This window comes from Manis javanica, chromosome 5 (genome assembly GCF_040802235.1).
Source record: "Manis javanica isolate MJ-LG chromosome 5, MJ_LKY, whole genome shotgun sequence".
Lineage (NCBI taxonomy): Eukaryota > Metazoa > Chordata > Mammalia > Pholidota > Manidae > Manis > Manis javanica.
Window position 1 is genome coordinate 50,269,491 of NC_133160.1, and position 22,869 is coordinate 50,292,359.

General features: G+C 36.5%; 1 protein-coding gene across 11 annotated transcripts in view; it reads left to right on the forward strand.

Moving 5' to 3' along the window:
* Positions 1-22,869, forward strand: part of INPP4B (inositol polyphosphate-4-phosphatase type II B) — a 910,826-nt gene that overhangs the window by 798,535 nt on the left and 89,422 nt on the right. For all 11 annotated transcript variants that reach the window (XR_012131555.1, XM_073237008.1, XM_036996729.2 and 8 more), the window contains 5 exons: positions 1,529-1,701; positions 2,805-2,928; positions 4,004-4,121; positions 8,057-8,197; positions 16,517-16,614. Coding sequence is in view for 10 of the 11 variants with exons in the window: in XM_073237008.1 (XP_073093109.1) it covers positions 1,529-1,701; positions 2,805-2,928; positions 4,004-4,121; positions 8,057-8,197; positions 16,517-16,614 (654 nt within the window). In the remaining variant the exon portion in view is untranslated. The remainder of the gene's footprint in view (positions 1-1,528; positions 1,702-2,804; positions 2,929-4,003; positions 4,122-8,056; positions 8,198-16,516; positions 16,615-22,869) is intronic.

Genomic DNA, 22,869 nt, shown 5'->3' on the forward strand with positions numbered 1-22,869 from the left:
ATAACTCTTTCAAGGTCTTAACTCATTACTGACCACTCATAACTCAGACAAAGCTCAGACTTCTTGTCGAGAAGATCATATCATTTCAGATTGCAATTCATAATTAATTTTTCAGTGTGCACTCATTTCTATTAAATTGTATTTGTCCTACTACTTTTAATTTATTTGTATGTTAATGGAGTGTCACACAGTCTAGAATGCATGGTATTTGACCTTCAGGGCTTTCATTTCCAAATAAACTGAAGTGTAACTTGTTTCTGTAGTCTATGCCAAAGTCATAGTTACATAACTAAAGCATGTTAGAAATCTAGACATACAAAAAGCACAGATGATGTCAGTTTCATACCCTGATTTGAAGAAAGTCTGTCAGTTTCATACCCTGATTTGAGGAAAGTCTGAGTTCCAAATACTGTCAAAACCTTGATTTTTGTCATAATTGCCTATAACTAAAAAGACTGTTACATTTATTGTAACTACTCATTCAATTAAAACTGAACAATATCCGCTATATGTTAGATACTATGCTAGGTTATAGAGATTCAGTGTTTAAAATATAATTCCTTCCCCTCATGAGCTCCCTTTCTTGCAGAACAGTGTGTGGCTAGTTCGAGAACAGTAAGGGTAAGGAGCTTTGGGCACAAATAGAAATGAACTCAACTCAAGCTTTAGTACATGGGAGGGGACCAATCAAGAATTCCTGGAGGAGAAAAATTCTGAATGAGTCTGCAGAGAAGATAAAGTGTTAGTCAGTAAGATAAGTAGAGGAAGGGCACTCCTGGGTTAGAGACAGGCCTAGTAAAGATACAGGTGAGACAGCCACACAGGTGTGGGGAACAGCTTGGGGATTCAAAGCTGCAAGTGAAGTCATTCCAAGGGATGAGACTGGACAGCTACGCAGAGGTCAGAAAACGGAGGATCTTTTAAACTGTTGGACTTTATTCTGAATGCTTTAGTTCTTTCAAAATATTGTATGTGTGGAAGCAAGAGAGTGAGAGATGGGATTCTAACTGATTAGAGAGCCCCTCCAGGAGCACCGCTGAGAAAGGATTCTGAGTAGGATATGAGTGCTGGAAGAGGGGCCAGTTAGGGTGTGGGAGAGAAGGGAATCCAGGGAGACTGGTACATGACGATGGGAGAGGTCAAGGGGAGGTGGATTCTAGGTGCATGATTACAGTGGTGGAACTAATTTTATGACCAGGTAAATGTGAAGACTGTGGAAGTCCAGGAAATCAAGTTTGGTGGCGCCCTCCAACGATACAGGCAGCACCCCACATCAGAGAGGAGCAGAGAAGGGAGGAGCCCCACCACTGTGCGCACGTTCAATATCTCCAAGTGGAGAGTCCAGTGGGGGGCTGAACACAGACATCTGGAGTTCAGAGGCGAGATCTGAATCGGAGATCTTGAAATCTAATTTTTGTGAATTCTTAATGATATGTGTAATTTGACTGAAAAAATACTAGATTGGTTGCGTCTTCCAAGACCTTCCTTCACCTGCCCCGCTGTGTTTCTGCCCCCGGCCTCCCCGCAGAGGACTGGTATGAACAGTTGTGTCCCCTCGTCTGTACGCTGAAGGACTGCATGCAGGAAGTGGTGAGCAGGGCCAAGCAGTCGCTGACGTTCGTGCTCCTTCAGGAGCTCGCGTACAGCTTGCCCCAGAGTCTGATGCTGACGCTGAGGAGGGACGTCGTCTTCAGCCAAGCAGTAGGTGCCTCTCGGGAGTGCGGCCCCGGGCTGGGATATTAAATATTACCCGTGCTGATATTAGAGGTCTTCTTCTGGTGGTTTTATTTTTTAAGGCATCTTTTCCTTAAAATTTTGGTACCCAGTTTTTCTTAGTTATAATAAATATGAGCCCAAGGGAAACAGTTTATGAGCCTTGGGTATTTCTGCAAAGAGATGGCCATGTCTCTGAAATGTACATTCTGTTTTCCAGAGCAGAGCGCATGAAGGAAAGGGTCACCCATCCTGTGGTCATGGTATGCTTTGGGGTCCCTCACCTCACACAGCAGAAGAAAAGGGACAGCTGCCTTGCACCATAGGTGGCAGCTAGGACTCGCAGAAGGGGTCTCTTGGCAACCCCTTTCTATACAGCTCCCCATGAATCCCAGGCAGAGCCACATAATTACTTCTTTTGTTTGCTTATAAAATAGGTTTATTGAGCAGTGAGGCCTGAATGGGAGGTGTGACAGGGTTACACCAACCCTATCCATAATGTCAAGACCCACCTCTGCACAGCAGCTATGCTCGGGGCCTCCCTTGCCTCCTCCTACCCCTTTCCATGACTGAGTCTTATAGACAGACACATGGAGGGAACAAGATAGCCACCTTTCTCTCTAAACATTCCAGGCAAAGGCAATCTTATAACCAGACTGTGCCTGACCCCGCTATTTCATGGGTGTGGCAAACAGAACTCTGTGTCAGGTAGTATGCTCTGCCTTTTACATATTTCTTCATCATGTTCTTTCAGTAACTACTGTTGTTTCTATTCTGCATGTGCAATAATAATAATAATAATATTTGGAGTGTCAAATAACTTTTTATGGTTTCACTGCTAAAAATGGCAGAGGCAGAATTTGCAGACTATCAAGCTAACTCCTGAGTCCCCGCAATCCTCCCCTTACCGGAGTTGCCTTCCCTAAGCCTTCTTAGATCAAAGACTGTCAACTGGTTCCAAAATGGATATAATTTTTGTTACACATACTTGAAAATTTTTAATTAAATCTTTGATGCCTCTGAAGTCTTAAATCTTTTTCAATTAAAGTTTGCTGACCCCAGTAAATTTCTTCAATGATTTATTTTTTTAGCTAGCTGGATTGGTTTGTGGTTTTATCATCAAATTGCACACAAGTCTGCATGACCCTGGTTTCCTACAGCAGCTTCACACAGTGGGATTAGTAGTACAATATGAAGGACTGCTAAGTACATATAGTAAGTATTGCCTTAGTTCATGTTAAAATCATATTCCTGTTCACAAGGATATTTGAGCTATGGGTTCTTCAATTAAACATAAAAAAAGAAGTAAACCTTTACTGTATAAAGCATTACAGAAATGCTGTAACATTAAGTTCTTTGCTTCCATCCATCTTATAACTATACCTTTTCCCCCCTTATATTTTGAAAATGGAATTATAGATTATTTCGTAGTGGATCCTTGAGCAGCAATCTGCCTTTTTTAATGTAAAAGCCTCTTTGCCAACATAGTCAATGACTAGATTTTTAAAGCCTCAACTCTCTAATGTCTAGAACTGTGTTATTCAATACATAGTCTGGTGTGGCTATTGAATACTTGAAATGTGTCTAGTCCAAATCAATATGTACTGTATGTACACACAGATTTAGAAGACTAGTAAAAAAATAGTTTTATATTAATAATTAATAGTTAATGACTTTACATTGACTTATGGCTAAAGTTATATTTTGTACATATTGGGTTAAAGTAAAAATATATCATTATTAAAATCAGTATCACCTTTTTTACATTTTACTCTTCTGAAAATATAACTATCAGGAAATTTTAAAGTATATATGTGATGTGCATTATGTTTCTGTTGGCCAGTGCTGATTTAGAATCTTAGTGAATTATCTCCTTCTTAAGCTTTATTTGGCAGAATATTGAGATACAAAACTAACAGGAGTCTGGGTCAGTGATCTTCAATTCAGCATCTCTGTTAATTTTAGATGTGAAATATCAGTCCTACTAATGAAAAGAGATCTGAACGATACTGTTTTTTAAAGAAGTTAAAATGTCTCTCTAGCCTTCCAGCAAATGTATATACTCTTCCTTGCCTCCAAAGGCATGTGGACTGCTGGAGTCCATTGAAATGGTTCTTATTTCACTGGTGAAAACCTTCAGCCTCTGAGGAAAAGCGTTTAGAATGGTTTCACTGCTTTCAGAAACTCATTCACTAAAACGCTCGAACAGATTCCAGCAGGGAGGTGTAGTACCAAATGACATTTTCTTTAAATAGTATGTTTGTAACCACACTCCTTTTCCCTTGTTTAGGTGACGAAATCGGAATGCTAGAGGACATGGCTGTTGGCATTTCAGATTTGAAGAAAGTCACATTTAAAATAATTGAAGCCAAGTCCAGTGATGTCTTGCCAGTTATAACAGGGAGGCGGTAAGTGGTGCCCACTTCCAAATGACCAAGCTTTCTTTGTAAAGAGCAAGATAATTGTGTTTATTCCTGACAAGGTAGCCAAGGAGAGTTAAGGTTTGGTTTCAAAACTTTTGTTTTATTCTCTTTTCCTTTTTGGTGAGGGAAAAAAGTAGATGACATACTAGGGGAAGATCTTGAAAAATTCCTAGAAATCTCATCAATGTTTGTAAATTGTACTGTAGTGAGCTAAGTATGGTAATTAGCTCTCCCTTGAAATATGAAGAATTCAGAATCATAGCAGTCATGGGAAGAACATTTTTGTCTCTATTACTGTCTAGTCCAAAGCTCCTCTGAATGTTTTTACTTTTGCTGAAATCATTTAGTTAATAGCATCATAATTCTTGAGATGACTTTATGTTAAATTCTGCTAAAAGCAGCAACATTTTAGAAAAGATGATTTTCTGTGTCAGGGGCATATAGCACCATTTTTCTTAATTATTTTTAACAATTCACTGCCAGTCTACAATTTCCAAGAATGGTCTTAAGTAAATAGCTTCAAAGGTCAATATGATAGACAAAATATCAGAAATAATTAAGAGAAATGATAATGTTTATAATAGATCTCCAACAGAAGAATTATGTACTGTGGTAAATCATTTCAGTGAGAAGTTCTCTACATTTTAACCATTCTGGTTAAATGCTGCATGAGGGTATTTGAAATTTGAAACATTCTCAGATAACACTGAAAAAAAAAATGAATGTGCTAAAGAGAGAGTCCTTTTCATTCCAGAGAGATATGGATATTAAGTATAAATTAATATTAAGATATTAAGTATAAAATTTCAAACTAAACTGTTCTCTTGTCCATAGTAAATGTGTGATAATTATTTTAAATTTTGTTTGAAGGAGGCTCAGAGATACATGGTTGAATGAAAGGCAACTGTTCCTTGTACAGAAAGAAACATAAATCCTCATAAAGTTAAACATTTCATCTGCAAACTAATGCTTAATTTACCATTCACTGGAAGAAAGAGGAATAAAATTGCTCAAACACACACCTGAGAAACAGTACCACTCTATTACTATGAAGATTATTAGCAGAAGTGGGAAACACACTTTTACCACAACTTATAAGGGGAGGGAGCTTACCAGGCCATTAGTCTAGGCAGAGTGCAGGTGCTTCTGAGGGAGTTCCTCAGGCTCTATTCAAAAGTTATCATACAAATGGGAGAGAGACTTCTAGAGTGGCAAAGTGAGCAGCTTGGCAAATCCTCTCTCCAGAAAGCAACATTGCAGTTAGACAAAATTTTCTGAAACAACCACTTTTAAATTTAGAAGTATTTATTAATGAAAAACTAGTGAACATTGGATAAAACAGTTGGAGTCTGTGGCATTTTTGCCAAGGATTGCTTCCATTAACCCCAGCTCTGCCAACACAGCTTGCCATGGGTGAGGCAGGCCAGGGGGACCAGAAGCTTCACTACCAGAGAAGGCTGACTTGATTTGGATTAGAAGGCAGAAAAAAAATGTACTCCTGAAAAGCTGTTAGAAACAGTAGTGATTTAGAGAACAGAGGTGCCAAAGCAATTCAATGAAGAATTTTTCAAAAAATGTTGCTGTGACATTTGGTTATACATATGCAGAAGCAAGAATTTTGAGTCTCAATATGCCCCATATGCAAAAAGTAACTCACAATGGATCATAGGTCTAAAAAGGGAACTAAAACTATGAAACTTACAGGAGAAAATATTTGTCTAAGTTGTATTAGGTAAAGTTCTTAAATATGACCCAAAAATCTAGATTCAAAAAATAAAGATCTTGATAAATAGGATTTAATCAAAATAATAAATTTTAAGCATCACAAATATCACTAAGGACATGAAAATACAAGCTATAGATTGGGACAAATATATACAAATCATATATCTGATAAGGGACTTCTACCCAAAATATATAAAGAAATCTTACAATTCAGTATTAATGAGACAAAAAAACGAATATAAAAATGGGCAAAGGATTCAAACAGATCTTTTGTCAAATAAGATGCATATGAAACATACTCAACATCATTAGTCATTAGGAGAATGAAACTTAAAACCATAATTAGATACCACTTTCACTTACACTTCAATCGTCATAATCAAAGTCAGATAATAAGAAGTATTGGTAAGGATATGGAAAGCCTGGAAACCTCATACATTGCTGGTGGGGACGTGAAGTGGTCCTCCCTCTTTGGAAACAGTTTGGCAGTTTGTGAAAAAGTTAAAGCTAAAACTGGCTCTTAGGTATATACCCAAGAGAAAATGAAACCATATGTCCACACAGAAACTAATGTCTGAATGTTCATAGCAGCATTATTCATAATAGCCAAAATTGTGAGGTAATTCAAGTATCTATCAGCTTGTGAATGATAGAGAACAAGTGGTATATCTGTACAGTAGAACATTACTTGGCAATAAGAAAGAACAGACTCCTGATCATGCTACAGTGTGGATGATTTCAAAGTCATTAAGCTAAATGAGAAAAGCTAAAAACAAAAGGCTGTATATCATTTGGTTGCATTTATTACATAGAAAAGTAGAATCTGTAGAAACAGAAAACAGATCAGTGATTTCCTGGGGTGGACAGTGGGATTGAGGTTTGAATTCAAACAGACATGAGAGATTTTTTTTAAGGTAATGGAAATACTTTGAAACTGGATTAAGGTTGTGTTTGTACAACTCTTTAAATTTGTCAAAACTCTGAATTAAACACGTAATGCACACACTTCCTTATATTAATTATATTTTAATAGAGTTGACAAAAAGTCATCAAAAATTCTATAATGCTTGACCTTCAGAACAACCTTTAAACTTGGACTGACTCATTGATTCTTCACATATTCCTCAAAGACTTGAAATAAACAAACAACAGCCCTCTATTAGCCAAGCTATTGCAAAGGGCACTGAGAGCAGTGTAAAACAGCAAAATGTGTCCATCCATCTGAGGGGAGTGCTAACATCCCTGCTTGCTGGACTGATGGTATTTTCTGGTTGTCTGGTTGTAAGCTCAGGTAAGAAACATATCTCAGAGCCAGTGATCCAGACTATGTTCAGTTATACTTGGAAACTCCAAAAAGATTTCCACAAAGAGACTCATTGATTGCCCTGTGCTTCTTTTCCCAACCCCAGCACACTATATAGTTCTGGAAACACATGGGTTTTCCTAAATTCTGGGAAGAACTCTCTACATTTCAGTACTTAATTCACACTGCATCAAAAGATGCAAAGTTCCAAAATATGTAAGCAGCTATTCTTGACCATATTTTGTGAATCCTCATTCAGATTTTTAACCCTCACATTAGGGGTCATTTTTAATGGAAATTTCCAATGAAAGAATGTCTCTGTGATATGCTCATGTTGCAAAATGATCAAGAACCTCCAGAGGTTATAACTTAAATAATGAAACCATTACATTTCCATCAGGTTATCACAAAATATATTGGATATATTATTATTTAATAATAATAAAAAAATCAAGCCATGCTAAAAAATGTTACATATGATTTAGTTTATTAGTTTCACTATATTCAAAAATCCATCATTAAATTACCAATCTCAATCTTAGGATTGATTGGGTTTTAAATATAACTAAATCAAGAAAATAATTATGAGGCTCTTATGCCCATGGCCCTGGTGTACAAAAATGAACTAAACATTCTTCCCTTCGTAAAGGAGCTCAGAAGAATGGAGAGAAATCAAACATGTAAACACTTTTTTGTGCCAAGTAATGGAATAGTAAAGCGAATGAAATAATTATTGTAGTAATTAATAACAGAAAATAAGCAGATAGCAGCCAAAAACCTGAATCTGTACTATATTCTAGCTGTCTTACTTTTTCTTTCCAATGAACCTAAAATGACATAAAAATGAATGAATTAAGCAGTGCATCTTCTTTTTGTCCTCCACTGCCTTCAGTGAACATTATGTGGTAGAGGTGAAGCTTCCAGCAAGAATGTTCGAGTCATTGCCTCTACAGATTAAAGAAGGGCAGTTGCTTCATGTGCATCCAGTACTTTTTAATGTTGGCATCAATGAGCAGCAAACTCTTGCTGAGAGGTAAGCTTCGGGTATAAGACTGATGCTTCAACTTTTTTTTAATTGTCATGGATATGCTGAGCAATTCCACATGTTCCTAAACATAAGTTGGATTCAGGGGCTCATATTGCTTTTTATCACTACCAAGTTATTTGATATGGCAAGGAAAAATATTCACATTTAAGGATTTCTGGCGTACATCAAATTGAAATGTGGTAAAATAAGGACAAAAAATACTGATGCCAAAACCAAAATATGTACATGGATTAGTTTTCTTCATACTTCCAAATACCTATGCGTGTATATCAAATTTTAGAATGTTCTATGTTCACATGTATTCCAACATTGTAAACCCATCTAATTGTGTCAAAATTTTCTGGACCTTTTGCTTTATTTACTAAAATAGTTGGTATAGGGGGATGTTAAGACATCTTTTCAAAAAAACTTGCTCAAACAACAAATGATTGTGTGTGATCCTATGAGTCACTGCAAAAACACTTTTTGAGCAGAGGAATTACTATTGCACCTTACATGGTTCACACAGAGATTATTGAAAATGTAGATATGAGTTAAGGTTTAAAGAACACATTTTTAAAGGAACTTAGAGAAAGAAGTTACCATTGGCTGTATGGCCTGGCTGGAAAAGTTCCCTCATAGGCAAACTTTTGGAGAGTTTGATACGCTTTAGTATTTAAAAATGTTTTCTTGTCTATAATTCACTCTCCAAATGTCTCCTTCCCCCTGAGGCAGAAGTCTAAAAAAAGCATCTAGCATATTGTTTGTCAAGACCTGACAAGTATATTTTAGGCCTTTACCAAAACAAAGTAAATGAAAAATGCCACTATAGTCCTCTTAAACTTCAAAGATGGTCAAGGTGCTTATTTTTATCTATTATTTTTCAGTGATTTCTCTTTCTCTTCCTCTCATCCACAAGATATTTCCTGGACAGGATGAGTTTTTCATGATTCTCACTTGCCAGTTACAAAATTAGAATGCAGCTTTGTATCACATAGTTAATTTCAAACTGTGGAAGCTATTAATCTCTTTTCTTATGGCTTGCATAAATCAGAATATAATTTTATTCACTGTTATACAAGAAGTTTTCTTTTATAATTAAGCACTTTTGCAAATCAGTGTCTAAGATCAGATTACATTCCAGTCATCTATATATATTTGCCTCACAGCAAGCAGAACGGTTGAGGTGAATGATACTTATGAACCTAAGTTATACAAATTTGGAAACTGGAAAAAAACAGCACTCTAAATTAATTGTCTCTTCTTTGGTACTGTAGAGTACAGAGTGTGTAGGGTTTGAATTAATAATTTAAAGCCTCTGAGTGAGGTCTTGAGAGAGATGTGAGATTCTACTATACAAACTTCTCCTGGAATAGTTACTATCATATTTTAAAGCCTTCTAGATTAGGTTAAATTGCCATTCATGTCATTGTGACTACTTTAGTTGTGAGTCACTTAATTAAAAAATGTCCTTTCCCTCCTCTGGCATCTTTCTTGCATACAAAAAAAAATGTATTTTTCACCATGACGAAGTGGGATTCATCCCAGGGATGCAAGGATGGTACAACATTCGAAAATCCATCAACATCATCCACACATCAACAAAAACAAGGACAAAAACCACATGATCATTTCCATAGATGCTGAAAAAGCATTTGAAAAATTCAACAACCATTCATGATTAAAAACTCTCAGCAAAATGGGTATAGAGGGCAAGTACCTCAACATAATAAAGGCCATATATGATAAACCCACAGCCAACATTATACTGAGCAGCGAGAAGCTGAAAGCATTTCCTCTGCGATCGGGAACAAGACAGGGATGCCCACTCTCCCCACTGTTATTCAACATAGTACTGGAGGTCCTAGCCACGGCAATTAGACAAAACAAAGAAATAGAAGGAATCCAGATTGGTAAAGAAGAAGTTAAACTGTCACTATTTGCAGATAACATGATATTGTACATAAAAAACCCTAAAGACTCCACTCTAAAACTACTAGAACTGATATCGGAATACAGCAAAGTTGCAGGATACAAAACTAACACACAGAAATCTGTGACTTTCCTATATACTAACAATGAACCAATAGAAAGAGAAATCAGGAAAACAACTCCATACACAATTACATCAAAAAGAATAAAATACCTAGGAATAAACCTAACCAAAGAAGTGAAAGACCTATACCCTGAAAACTGCAAGTCACTTTTAAGAGAAATTAAAGGGGACACTAACAAATGGAAACTCATCCCATGCTCGTGGCTATGAAGAATTAATATCATCAAAATGGCCATCCGGCCCAAAGCAATATACAGATTTGATGCAATCCCTATCAAATTACCAGTGACATTCTTCAATGAACTGGAACAAATAGTTCAAAAATTCATATGGAAACACCAAAGACCCCAAATAGCCAAAGCAATCCTGAAAAAGAAGAATAAAGTAGGGGGGATCTCACTCCCCAACTTCAAGCTCTACTACAAAGCCATAGTAACCAAGACAATTTGGTAATGGCACAAGAACAGAGCAACAGACCAGTGGAACAGATTAGAGACTCCAGACATTAACCCAAACATATATGGTCAACTAATATTTGATAAAGTTGCCATGGACATACAATGGGGAAATGACAGTCTCTTCAACAGATGGTGCTGGGAAAACTGGACAGCTACATGTAAGAGAATGAAACTGGACCATTGTCTAACCCCATACACAAAAGTAAATTCAAAATGGATCAAAGACCTGAATGTAAGTCATGAAACCATAAAACTCTTAGAATAAAACATAGGCAAAAACCTCTTAGACATAAACATGAGTGACCTCTTCTTGAACATATCTCCCCGGGCAAGGAAAACAACAGCAAAAATGAACAAGTGGAACTATATTAAGCTCAAAAACTTCTGTACAGCAAAAGACACCATCAATATCAAAAGAACAAAAAAGAACCCTACAGTATGGGAGAATATATTCATAAATGACAGATCTGATAAAGGCTTGACATCCAAAATATATAAAGAGCTCACCCACCTCAACAAACAAAAAACAAATAATCCCATTAAGAAATGGGCAGAGGAACTGAACAGACAGTTCTCCAAAAAAGAATACAGATTGCCAACAGACACATGAAAAGATGCTCCATATCGCTAATTATCAGAGAAATGCAAATTAAAACCACAATGAGGTATCACCTCACACCAGTAAGGATGGCTGCCATCCAAAAGACAAACAACAACAAACGTTGGCGAGGTTGTGGAGAAAGGGGAACCCTCCTACACTGCTGGTGGGAATGTAAATTAGTTCAACCATTGTGGAAAGCAGTATGGAGGTTCGTCAAAATCCTCAAAACAGACTTAACATTTGACCCAGGAATTCCACTTCTAGGAATTTACCCTAAGAACGCAGCACTCAAGTTTGAAAAAGACAAATGCACCCCTATGTTTATTGCAGCACTATTTACAATAGCCAAGAATTGGAAGCAACCTAAGTGTCCATCAGTAGATGAATGGATAAAGATGTGGTACATATGCACAATGGAATATTATTCAGCCATAAGAAGAAAACAAATCCTTCCATTTGCAACAACATGGATGGAGCTAGAGAGTATTATGCTCAGTGAAATAAGCCAAGCGGAGAAAGTGAAATACCAAATGATTTCACTCATCTGTGGAGTATAAAAACAAAGGAAAAACTGAAGGAACAAAACAGCAGCAGAATCACAGAACCCAAGAATGGACTAACAGGTACCAAAGGGAAAGGGACTGGGGAGGATGGATGGGTAGGGAGGTATAAGGGGGGGGAAGAAGAAAGGGGGTATTATGATTAGCATGCATAATGGGGGGGAGCAAGGGGAGGACTGTGCAACACAGAGAAGACAAGTAGTGATTCTACAACATTTTGCTATGCTGATGGACAGTGACTGTAAAGGGGTTTGTGGCGGGGACCTGGTATAGGGGAGAGCCTAGTAAACATAATATTCTTCATGTAATTGTAGATTAATGATACGAAAAGAAAAAAAGGAAAGGGAATTACTCCCTGATTGGATAAAACTAACTGTAAATCAACGATTAATGCATGCTTTAAATATCCTTAATTTTGATCATTTAAAGGTTGTCAGATGATCAGCTATGGAAATACATTTTTCTGATAATATTCCTTTCTCTTAAGAAAAAAAGCAGTTCCTGTGTGGTGATCTCCAATAAGTTCTTCACAATGGTATAAAGGGCATATCAAAGTGTGGGCAAAGGGTTTGTTTGTGTTTATACAGAGGATCAAAGCCTAATTTGGCTACCCAGAAAACGAATTAAGATACAATATGAAGAACTTCCAACATCAACATTCTCTGGAAGAGTCATTCCAGAAGTTGATCATCAAAACACTTCAACAAAGATCCTGGCGCTGTTGCAATTGTAGCTGCATTCATCCCACCGGTTCCTGGACTTGCCATAGGAATGAAGAAGGAGATATCTAAGCTGGCCTGTGCATACAGTAAAACAACAAATTTGACTGGATCTATACTGTCAGAACTCAACCAAGAATTAGAAGTGCAAGTTGCAGTGCTCCAAAATCTTGCGACTATAGACTATCTATTGTTAAAAGAACATATGGGATGTGAACAGTTCCCAGGAATGTGTTGTCTTAACTTGTCTGATTTTTCTCAAACTATTCAAATTCAGTTAGACAATATCCATCATATCATTGATAAGTTTTCACAAATGCCTAGGGTGCCTAACTGGTTTTTTTGGTTTCACTGGATATGGCTGGTAATTGTAGGTCTGCTTTGGTTATGTAGCTGTATTCCTATTATGTTAATGTGTGTATGCAATTTAATTAGTAGTTTAAAACCTATACATGCTTATGTTACTCTACAAGAAGATATGTCAAAGAAATAATCAATCTTCCCATGTTTTCTTCCATCTGCTACTTCTATAGCTTTTCTTCTTCCTTCCTAATTACAACCCTTAAGTAGAATTTGTGCCTCATATCAAAATTACTGAGTATCATAATTCTTCCAAGTGGTAAAGATACCTCAAGACAAATGTTGGGCATAGAAGCCACAAGGCATAAATCTGCAAAGAAGTAAAAAGCTAACCTTTTCAAAAAACATTGCTTCTCTCTCACTTACCAACTTTACATTTCCCTGTGTGGCCCCGGAAGATGACTGGTTAGCCAGAGATGGGTAAGATTCCTCAAGGGAGGAACAACCTAAGACAGGCACAGTCGCAGGGGGGCCATCAGGTGAGAAATTGGGGATCAACAGAGGTGAGGCTTAGAACCTCACCCCCCCTGTTTTGAGAGAAATCTTCTGCATCCGTGGATGTTTTGTTGCCCTTGTCTAGCTTGGATTAATACTTCGTCTATAGGCACACACCTGATCATCTACATTTGCCCTCTTACAGCACTAAACTATGTTTTCTACCTCTATGTTGCATCTACCTACCACTTCAGCATTTTATTTTAAAAAATAAATAATAATAATAATAATAATAAGGGAGAAATGTGGGATTCACATATAAATCAAGTATAAAAATCAAATGAATATTCATATTTGACCTGATTGTTTAAAAGTTCATAATGCATGATCAAAACCAAAAGTTTCTGTGATGACTGCCCTTGCACTGTTCACCATGTAAAAACTTATTCAGTAGGTAAGAATTTGTTCACCATCTAAGAACTTGTTCGTTATGCTTCAGAAGATTGGAGACTGTTGAGAATTAGGCTTAGGGTTGATTAATGATTGTGCATTGAGACCCCTATACAGAATTTTATTGTTGGTAACAACCATTTGATCAATAAATATGAGCGATGCCCTCTCAAAAAAAAATGTATTTTTTTCACAACTGAAAGGTATATAAGATGCATAAGACTTGAAAATGACACAAAATGGCAAAGTAGAGAAAAACATGAAGCGAAGCAGAAAAGCTGGCACTCTAATATCAACCAACTATTTATTTAGGCAAATCGCTTCATCTCAGTTCTCTGAGCCTCATTTTTCTGATTGTGAATTTTTAGCTTTACTAGGCAATGTCTACATGTTAGGTATGCTGTACAATCCAGGTGTAATATTTTACTACATATTTACCCATAGCCAAAATGCATGTTAAGTATATATTTATACTATATAAGTATATATAATATACTTATATATAAATATAAACAAATATAAATATATAAATGGATATATTTAGTAAATAAGTTAAGTATACTAATTAGTCTGCATGGGCTACATGGACAAAATACCACATACTGGGTGGCTTAAACAACAGAAGTGTATTTCATACAATTCCAGAAGCTAAGTCCAAGATCAGAGCATGAGCTCATCTGGCATGGGAGCTCTCTTCAGCTTTCTCACTGTGCCCTCGCGTGCTCTCTTTGTGTATACACAGAGAGAACAGAGCTCTCTGGTGTCTCTTTTAACAAGGACGCCAATCCTGTTGGAGAAGGGCCCCACCCTTATGACCTCACTTAACCTTAATTATTTCCTTAAAGGCTTCATCTCTAGACACAGACACACTAAGGGTCTAGCTCCGACATGTGATTTCTGGGAGGACCCAATAACACTAATATTACTTAAGCAAGGATGATACTTTTAAAATACTTGTTGATTATAATGTATGAAAAAGAATACTATTTTGAAATTTAGAGAAACCCTCTGGTAGATTTTCCTGGGCCTATTTCTTATCGTTTAGTTTTAACCCAGTATGGAAATTGAGCATTCACTGGCACCACTCTGCTACACTGTGGGACACAGGGAGTACATGGAGTAACAATAACAGGTATAATTCTGTCCTGAAGGAATTTACCATCCAGGAAGGAAAACAGGTCGACAAATAATACATTATATTTTGACCCATACAATTAACAAAGATCTGGAAGGGATAGGAATAGTGAAGGAAATAAAGAGATTCATAGATGGGACAGGATTTCCTCCACAAGCTTTCATAGAGTACATGAGCCTTCCACAAGGCTTTGAAGATGAATAGGAATTAATCAAGCTGAGTAGTCACAGGGGGAAATAGCATGCAACAGCCCTGAACGCATCAGAATCCTGGTGGCAAGGGAGAAGAATGTAAATACATTCCCACAAAGAGTTTTGGAAACCTTTGTCAAGTTAGATGCTAAACTAAGGAGACTGGACTTTGTCCTTGTAGGGAGAGGAGAAGCAGTGAAGTCTGGTGAACTGATTTGATGCCAGCCACTGCTGGCACATAGTGGGTGTTAGATAAATATTTGTTGAAGGAATGAATGATCTGTTGAGGATATAAAGGATAGATTGGAAGGGAAGGAGACTGAGGCATAGCACTTGAATATTTAGGAAGCTTTATATCCACTCTAGACTGGATATAATTAGTATATACTTAATATGAAATTATAGTGATAAAGTAGAAAGAAAGAGTACCAGAGATGTGAAAAGATCAATGAATAGTGGATAGGGTGGGGAAAAGAGAGCAACCCAGAAGAGTGCCTGGATTTTTGAACCTGAGTTAATGTCAGAACATGAGGCACATGTTTGTTTCTACTCAAAAGGAGGTGGTTTATGTTTGGAGTTTTGTTGCATTTAAAAGGGATTGGATAATTCATGGTGAAATTTTCATGTGACATCTAGAAATACAGATTTGGATGGAGACACATATTGGAAGCCATTAATTTACATAGCATCTTTCTGTAGACACAAGTGGACTTTATGTTTAAACCGGGAAATGCTTAAAGAAAACACAAGGGCAGTGATATGTAGGTAGAAAGTTCTCTGTTGAAGAAGGGGAAGAAGAGTGCCAGTACAGAGGCTGTCAGCCTTCATGATGTGGACATAAAATCATGTCAACAGAAGTGAACTACTCTTTGGTAGACTGCAGAGCTCTACACATGCCAACAGCAGTTGATGGCATATGCAAGACTGTATGAAGCCCAGTTTTCAGTTCTGATCTTCTGGACCCCTTCTAAGGTGTCATGGTGAAGAGGAAGATTGGAGGAATAAAACAGAGACAGAGGGTTTTTTACTCCTGTGAAGATATAGCTTTGCAGAGGTGGGGAGACAAATAAACTGATATCAGTTTTGCACAGGCACAGGGCTGGTATTTTAAATTTGGTATTTCATTTAAATTCACTTTTGATGACTGTGAGAATATTTTGGTGTCTCAAAGGAGACTGGTGGAATCAGGACCAGTGGAGACTGGAATATGTTTGAAATCACCATCATGCAATGTTGCTAAAAAAAAAGAGACTTTTTCCTTAGGAAACTATTTCTATCTATTTAAAAAGGAGAGATTAAAAATGTTACTTTCAGGTGATATTTTATAACTTATAACTATTTTATTTTTTTTGGTTCTAAGGTTTGGAGATGTCTCTTTGCAAGAAAGTATTAATCAGGAAAATTTTGAACTTCTTAAAGAATATTATATGATATTTATAGAAAGGATGCCTCCTGATTGTAAGTATGCAAGTTATGGAAAACAACAATAATTTCTTGATTATGATCTTGAAGAGAAGTCAGACATAGAGGGCAATGGAAGGAAGAAGCATGAGGTGGGGATTCTGAGCCAAAAGGACTGATTGACAGGGCAGCGTGGCCAACACCTGCCTCATTGCCCTGATTGTACTCTCGAATGTGTCCTGATGTTCATGCTAGGACATTAATTTCAGTGCCATTGGGAAATGCCAAAAGTTAAAAATAAGAAATTTATATTTAGAAATCTCAATTAAATCCAATAGAAATTTTGTATACTTCTTAAGCATGTAAAAGACCTTAATAAAGATTTAGGTTTCTGACTTAGACAGAAGTCTGAAGCTACATAAGATATACCACACATATATGGGAGAAAATCAGATAGAATGCAAGTTATACAGAGAAGTATATAAAAACTAAGACAAAGTGATAAAAACTAAGGAACCAGTGTACTGAATATACTTACTGCAATGTTTATGTGAATGCTAACACACCCAAGCCTCTAGAAATCTGTTTTACAATTTAGGGATTTGGGTTTTTTTTCCCATTGTTCAGTTCTGTAGTTCTTTCTCCCACAAAATTAAGCACATAATATTTGAGCGGTCCACAAAGTTGAGAATGAGTGTGGAGCTCATCTAAAAGTAGTATAAATATGTTGAGACAGTGAGATATTCACTATGAGAACCTAGGTTTTAATAAAGTCGGAATTATTTTAATATTTTTAACCAAAAGCCATAATAAAAGTCTACCTGCCACCTAATCACTGGCAATTTGTTCACTGATCTGTAATCTGATACTAGTTTGAAATTTTTTAAATGGGAGGGAGAGTTTTTTATAACACAGTGATTTTGCCTCAAAATATAATACCATATGCAAGTCCATGTGTATATATGTAGAAAATTTTCCCTGCATTTTTTATATTATTTTACTTCACATAATATATTTTTTAATGCCAAAATGAAATTAAGTACAGAAAGATGTTTTGGTAGCCAGTATACTTATGAATTTTAAATTTGCTAATTATTTGAAAAGTTAATATAAACAAAACTATTTTGCACTAGTAATTAATGAAAAAATCATTTATTATAACTTGAATGTTGGTGGATCATTTTTTACAAGTTACTTAGAGCTTGAAAGTCTTTCTCAGAAGTTTTTAGAAACAATTTGTTTTCTCTTTATATGTGCCCTTTCAAAGTGGTGGTCTGTGGACCAGCAGCATCCATTACCACCTGGGAACCTTTTAGCCATGCTCTTCCCAGGCCCCTCTGTAGATCTATTGAATTTGCCCCATAATTTGTGTTTTAATAAACCTTCCAGGTGATTTTTGATCCATTCCAATGTTTGAAAACCCGTGATATGCCACCCTTACTCAAAACATACTTTACATTAAAAAGTAGCTTGTTTACAAAGTCTGTGAAGTATTTTAGTTATACTATAAATAACAGTCACATTACCTAAAAAAGAAATATGTATAATTGTTAAAGTATCATCTGAGATACGAAATGCAAAAATAATCCCTACATTCAAGTCATTTAAACTCTTCATTGGAATATGTTTAAAAAATTTGAATGAGACCTCATTATTTAATATGTCTAATTAAATATAACTAAGTGTTTTTAAAACTTGTAAATACATTTCATCCTTGAAAATAGGATGGACTTTTGCATCAACCAGTTGTACTTCATTAGGCAGTTGTCTTAACATACCAAATTTTTCCTGATATTTTGTTTCTTATTATGTGAACATATTTTTTGAGATAGCACAATCATAGATTTGATAGAATGAAATGTGACTGTGATTGTTTTCCATAATAAAAGTCAAAGCCTGATTTATGCAATTATACCAAAATATGTGGGGTTATTCCTCATGTAGATATATTGTAACCCAAAGCACCATTTAGGTTACAATCCATTCAAGGAAGAAACTATAAAGCTTTATTAAAAGTATGAATAGATATTAGGCTATTTGCTAAGGAGAAAAAAATGACCATGCTGTATCACGCCCATAATCTATATAATCTATTATTTTTCTTCCATGGTGAAATCAAGGACAATCTGTATCAATATGAAAAGTATAGATTACTACTGTAAGCATATTATTTTCATTTATTAATCCATTTTGGATGTTTTTAAAGTAAAAAATTTCCCTTTCTTCCCCAAAGATTTTTTTTTAGCTTTAAGGAAATGTCCCCTACTTTTGTGATATTAGGATTTAAGGCAAAAATAAATTCAGCCTATATATTTCCACATTCAAAAAAGCCCAGTCAAATAACCCTCATCTCTTTACTCTTTTTTTTTTTGTATCATTAATCTACAATTACATGAAGGACATTACGTTCACTAGGCTTCCCCCCTCACCAAGTCCCCCCCACATACCCGTTCACAGTCACTGTCCATCAACATAGTAAGATGCTGTAAAATCACTACTTGTCTTCTCTGTGTTGCACAGCCCTCCTTGTGCCCCGCCATTATACATGTTAATCGTAATGCTCCCTTTCTTTTTTCCCGCCCTTATCCCTGCCTTCCCACCCGTCTTCCCCAGTCCCTTTCCCTTTGGTAACTGTTAGTCCATTCTTGGGTTCTGTGCTTCTGCTGCTGTTTTGTTCCTTCAGTTTTCTTTTGTTCTTATATTCCACATATGAGTGAAATCATTTGGTACTTGTCTTTTTCTGCCTGGCTTATTTCACTGAGCATAATAACCTCTAGCTCCATCCATGTTGTTGCAAATGGTAGGATCTGTTTTTTTCTTATGGCTGAGTAATATTCCATTGTGTATATGTACCACATCTTCTTTATCCATCTACTGATGGACATTTAGGTTGCTTCCGTATCTTGGCTATTGTAAACAGTGCAGCAATAAACATAGGGGTGCATCTGTCTTTTTCAGACTGGAGTGCTGCATTCTTAGGGTAAATTCCTAGAAGTGGAATTCCTGGGTCAAATGGTATTTCTCTTTTGAGCATTTTGAGGAAACTCCATACTGCTTTCCACAATGGTTGAACTAATTTACATTCCCACCAGCAGTGTAGGAGGGTTCCCCTTTCTCCACAAACTCACCAACATTTGTTGTTGTTTGTCTTTTGGATGGTAGCCATCCTTACTGCTGTGAGATGATACTTCATTGTGGTTTTAATTTGCATTTCTCTGATGACAAGCAATGTGGAGCATCTTTTCATGTGCCTGTTGGCCATCTGAATTTCTTCTTTAGAGAACTGTCTATTCAGCTCCTCTGCCCATTTTTTAATTGGATTATTTCCTTTTTTTTTGTTGAGGTGTGTGAGCTCTTTATATATTTTGGATGTCAAGCCTTTATCGGATCTGTCATTTATGAATATATTCTCCCATACTGTAGGACACCTTTTTGTTCTATTGATGGTGTCCTTTGCTGTACAGAAGCTTTTCAGCTTGATGTAGTCCCATTTGTACAATTTTGCTTTTGTTTCCCTTGCTCGGGGAGATATGTTCAAGAAGAGGTCACTCATGTTTATGTCTAAGAGATTTTTGCCTATGTTTTTTTCTAAGAGTTTTATGGTTTCATGATTTACATTCAAGTCTTTGATCCATTTTGAATTTACTTTTGTGTATGGGGTTAGACAGTGATTCAGTTTCATTCTCTTACATGTAGCTGTCCAGTTGTGCCAGCACCATCTGTTGAAGAGACTGCCATTTCCCCATTGTATGTCCATGGTCACTTTATCGAATTTAGTTTGGGTTAATGTTTGGAGTCTCTATTCTTTTCCATTGGTCTGTGGCTCTGTTCTTGTGCCAGTACCAAATTGTCTTGATTACTGTGGCTTTGTAGAAGAGCTTGAAGTTGGGGAGTGAGATCCCCCCCACTTTATTCTTCCTTCACAGGATTGCTTTAGTTATTCGGGGTCTTTGGTATTTCCATATAAATTTTTGAACTATTTGTTCCAGTTCATTGAAGAATGCTGTTGGTAATTTGATAGGGATTGCATCAAATCTGTATATTGTTTTGGGCAGGATGGCCATTTTGATGATACTAATTCTTCCTAGCTAGGAGCATGGGATGAGTTTCCATTTGTTAGTGACCTCTTTAATTTCTCTTAAGAGTGTCTTACAGTTTTCAGAGTATAGGTCTTTCACTTCCTTGGTTAGGTTTATTCCTAGGTATTTTATTCTTTTTGATGCTATTGTGAATGGAATTGTCTTCCTGATTTCTCTTTCTATTAGTTCATTGTTAGTGTATAGGAAAGCCACAGATTTCTGTGTGTTAATTTTGTATCCTGCAACTTTGCTGAATTCCGATATTAGCTCTAGTAGTTTCAGAGTGGAGTCTTTAGTTTTTTTTATGTGCAATATCATGTCATCTGCAAATAGTGACAGTTTAATTTCTTCTTTACCAATCTGGATTCCTTCTATTTCTTTGTTTTGTCTAATTGCTGTGGCTAGGACCTCCAGTACTATGTTGAATAACAGTGGGGAGAGTGGGCATCCCTGTCTTGTTCCCAATCGCAGAGGAAATGCTTTCAGCTTCTCGCTGTTCAGTACGATGTTGGCTGTGGGTTTATCATATATGGCCTTTATTATGTTGAGGTACTTGCCCTCTATAGCCATTTTGTTGAGAGTTTTTATCATGAATGGATGTTGAATTTTGTCTAATGCTTCGTCAGCATCTATGGAGATGATCATGTTGTTTTTGTCTTTGTTTTTCTTGATGTGGTGGATGATGTTGATGGGTTTTCTAATGTTGTACCATCCTTGCATCCCTGGGACTTACATCCATACACTTGGTCATGGTGTATGATCCTTTTGATGTATTTTTGAATTCAGTTTGCTAATATTTTGTTGAGTATTTTTGCATCTACGTTCATCAGGGATATTGGTCTGTAGTTTTCTTTTTTGGTGGGGTCTTTGCCTGGTTTTGGTATTAGGGTGATGTTGGCTTCATAGAATGCATTTGGGAGTGTTCCCTCCTCTTCTATTTTTTGAAAAACTTTAAGGAGAATGGGTATTATGTCTTGTCTGTATGTCTGATAAAATTCTGAGGTAAATCCATCTGGCCCGGGGGTTTTGTTCTTTGGTAGTTTTTTGATCACTGCTTCAATTTCATTGCTGGTAATTGGTCTGTTTAAATTTTCTGTTTCTTTCTGGGTCAGTCTTGAAAGGTTGTATTTTTCTAGGAAGTTGTCCATTTCTCCTAGGTTTGGCAGCTGGTTAGCATATAGGTTTTCATAGTACTGTCTAATTGTTCTTTGTATTTCTGTGGGGTCCGTTGTGATTTTTCCTTTCTTGTTTCTGATTCTGTTGATGTGTGCTGACTCTCTTTTCCTCTTAACAAGTCTGGCTAGAGGCTTATCTATTTTGTTTATTTTCTCGAAGAATGAGCTCTTGATTTCATTGATTTTTTCTATTATTTTATTCTTCTCAATTTTATTGATTTCTTCTCTGATCTTCATTATGTCCCTCCTTCTGCTGACTTTAGGCCTCATTTGTTCTTCTTTATCCAATTTCAATAATTGTGACATAAGACTATTCATTTGGGATTGTTCTTCCTTCTTTAAATATGCCTGGATTGCTATATACTTTCCTTCTAAGACTGCTTTCACTGCGTCCCACAGTAGTTGGGGCTTTGTGTTGTTGTTGTCATTTGTTTCCATATATTGCTGGATCTCCATTTTAATTTGGTCATTGATCCATTGATTATTTAGGAACATGTTGTTAAGTCTCCATGTGTTCGTGAGCCTTTTTGCTTTCTTTGTACAATTCATTTCTACTTTTATGCCTTTGTGGTCTGAAAAGTTGGTTGGTAGGATTTCAATCTTTTGGAATTTACTGAGGCTCTTTTTGTGGCCTAGTATGTGGTCTATTCTGGAGAATGTTCCATGTGCACTTGAGAAGAATCTGTATCCTGTTGCTTTTGGATGTAGAGTTCTATAGATGTCTATTAGGTCCATCTGTTCTAGTGTGTTGTTCAGTGCCTCTGTGTCCTTACTTAGTTTCTGTTTGGTGGATCTGTCCTTTGGAGTGAGTGGTGTGTTGAAGTCTCCCAAAATGAATGCATTGCATTCTATTTCCTCCTTTAATTCCATTAGTATTTGTTTCACATATGTTGGTGCTCCTGTATTGGGTGCATATGTATTTATAATGGTTATATCCTCTTGTTGGACTGAGCCCTTTATCATTATGTAATGTCCTTCTTTGTCTTCTGTTACTTTCTTTATTTTGAAGTCTGTCTTCTCTGATACCAGAATTGCAACACCTGCTTTCTTCTCTTTGT